The sequence below is a fragment of the Lactuca sativa genome, chromosome 3 (genome assembly GCF_002870075.4).
Source record: "Lactuca sativa cultivar Salinas chromosome 3, Lsat_Salinas_v11, whole genome shotgun sequence".
Lineage (NCBI taxonomy): Eukaryota > Viridiplantae > Streptophyta > Magnoliopsida > Asterales > Asteraceae > Lactuca > Lactuca sativa.
In genome coordinates, this window is record NC_056625.2 from 49,156,526 (window position 1) to 49,159,424 (window position 2,899).

Here is a 2,899-nt window from a genome sequence, read left to right on the forward strand (position 1 = left end):
CACTTATACTTCGCAACAAGTTCCAAAATGAACGCCAGACAAGAAGTAGCAAACAAGTGCTTGTCTTTAAGATGAAAGTAAAGCTTGCGACGATCTGCACTTGGACGATCCCTCGCAGTGTAAACTACAAACCATCCTTCCTTGTAGATCTTCCTGGGTTTCAGCTTCTGGAAGTCATTCGGAGCCTCTTTTGGAACAACACTTGGTTTTTGTCTTAGAACCGTAGCAATTTCCACATCCATCAACCCAACTTCCTGAATGTAAGACTTGATCATAATCTGAAGATGAGCAAACACCGGTTCGTACTTCTCCTTCTCTCGTAACAAAATGTTGAAAATAACCATCCAGACATTGGGGTTCAAGCATGGCAAATCCGCGAGAGTAAATTCACAGGCTTGACATGCAGATCCTCTCGCAACTTTAAACTTCGCATTAGGGAAGCTTTCAGTCTCGATCAGCCCAGTAACCTTCACAGCTACAATTTTGCTCGCACTCTAGGCCTGGAACTGAGGCTTCATATGTTTCAACTAGAAGTTAAACAACATTTAATCACCGGTGCTATCAGAGAAAGGAACACTGGAAACCTTTATAAAGGCACAAAACCTGAACGCCTTCGGAGTGATCGGAATGTCAAACTGCGAATCCTATGAGTTCTGAACTTCAAAGGAAGCAATAGGATCCAACCAATATTGAATTGGCATATCCACATCTTGGTTATGCATGCGCTTCAGGGTCTATTTTGGAAAAAGCAACATTTTACTTTTAAGAGTGGCATGAGCTTCCTTTTCAGCTCTTTCTTTGTCCTCAGCCTCTCTGACGATGCGAGCATGTTCGTCAATCTCTGCTTCGCGAGCCTTCTGTCTTTTAAGCTCAACTTCATCAGGCTCTTCGTCTTCACTATCATCAATGATTGATTCGTTGCTAAATAACGGATCCTTGTTTTTTGGATCTTGCTTGATGACAGGAGGTTTAACTGAGACTTTGGGTTTGACATCCTCCGTATGAACTTTTGAGCTCCCTTCTCCCCTTGTTTCGGAAACAACATCGGTGTCGAAACACCCTCCAAACGGTGCAGCATCGCGAACACCGGTCTCAGCTTTTCAAGCAGATACTTTTGGATGGTGACAAAAATCATAGGATCATGGGTCTCAATGATATTAGACGGAAATCCGTTAATATCAGAAATGCAACTATGTGTGACTGCCTTTTCTGCTAGCAAATCATCGACCTTCTGTTGAGTATAGTGAAGTTTGGTCTCCAACACTTTACAATTTTCCTATTTGAGTGCGAGAGCATCCATGATCTTGCTCTCCATTGCCAAGTTTGCCTGAAGCTTTGAGAGTTTCGCATCAACAGAGGCTTGGAATGCTTCGTGATCAGACTTGAACTCAGTGCGAAGTTCAACAAAGCTCGTCTTTTCTCCTTTGAACATGGCACCAACATTTTGAATAACTTTGTTTGTTGTGGAGGTGTTGTTGTTGTAGGTAACCTGGTATTCATCCATAAATACCCTTGTATCAGTAATTAGTTTATCGACTTTTTCAGTCGTTTCCTTGCAAACAGCAGCCGAGTCAGAAACTACCTTAGAGAAAGAAGAGGAATTAGCAGTATGCTCCTTTGTGACTAGCTCAAGAATAGCTTCAACATCAGCTTTTGAATAAGCTTCAGAAGTAGAAGTGCTGGAAGTGAGAAGCAACTGATCAAGCTTCTCATGAATAGATTTGAACTCTGCTTTAGAAGTAGAGACATCATCGTTATTATCAACCCTTATTTGAAAAGGACTGAAAGAGAAAGCTTCTAAATCTTCATCGTCATCATCTCCAAAAAACATTTTTGGATCATCAGTACTAATAGGAGAGATGGGTGGGGTAACATGGGTTGAAAAACCTGAAGTATTAGCCCCTGTATCAGATACGTTGACTGAACATTCAGGTGCAGAAGAGGGTTGGGGTGGAATCATGGAATCTATGAAAATGGGTATGGAGACAAGAATCATTGTGGGTGCTTGGGATGATACTATAGGGAGCGGAGCAATGGTTATTAGTACAGAAGTAGTTGTTTTTGGTGAGGGAGGAGGAGAAGGAACATATTCATTAATTGGTGGAGTTACCTCTCGCTCAGTGCGAACTTGTTCTTGTTCTTCAGTGTGAATGGGTTCAACATCCTCATTGCGAATAGGGGGATCCTCCTCAATGCGAATCTCGGACTCAGTCTCAGAATCTGAGTTTTTGTCATCAATCTGAGAAGGACTTAGAGTAGGATACTTTCGCCTTCTAGCGGGTTGCTTCCTTCGCTTGGGAGCGGCAGTAGAGGTTGTAGGAGCCTTTCGCTTTTGAGATGGAGGTTTCATAGCTGCTGATGGTCCTTCTTTCGCAGAATCATTCCTGACAGGTTTCTTAGACCCTTTTCCCCTTTCTTGGGTTTGTCCGCCTCAACCAGAATGGCATGAAATTCGTCAGTGAGAGGACGAGGTCGCGAAGGAGTGAGAGTATGATGTCCTTCGAGAATCTTACTTGATGGAGGAACATCACGAAACATTGCCTCCAGAATCAAACCAATAAAGTCGAATTTAGACCTGTTTGCCATGATAATCCCTGTTGTGTGGAATGTCACAATAGAAGCCATCAAAGCATCAGTCATCACTGTAATCTTTAGCTGCTTAATAGCCCTGTTGACCACCACACCTCAAAATCTCGCACAAGAGTTTTCATTATGACGAGTTACAGAATGAGTGTTGTGGATGAATTGATCCCAAAGAATAGCACCATAGTCAACGTCACCGGTGTAGAGTCCGTATATCATCCCCATAAAGAGTTTGCTTACACAGTCACTTCCTGTGACTCTTTCAGAGAAGGACTTAAATAGAATGGTGAAAAGAGCATTCCAAATTGCTGGAAGA

At 42.6% G+C, this 2,899-nt stretch overlaps 1 protein-coding gene across 1 annotated transcript; it reads right to left on the reverse strand.

Moving 5' to 3' along the window:
* Positions 1–734: 734 nt before the first annotated feature.
* On the reverse strand, positions 735–2,350 carry LOC111884433 (uncharacterized). The gene is made up of 2 exons (XM_023880760.1): positions 1,309–2,350; positions 735–1,096 (listed from the first exon to the last, which is right to left on the reverse strand). Exons 1-2 carry the CDS (start codon positions 2,348–2,350, stop codon positions 735–737), a joined length of 1,404 nt encoding a protein of 467 aa, XP_023736528.1.
* Positions 2,351–2,899: the final 549 nt, after the last annotated feature.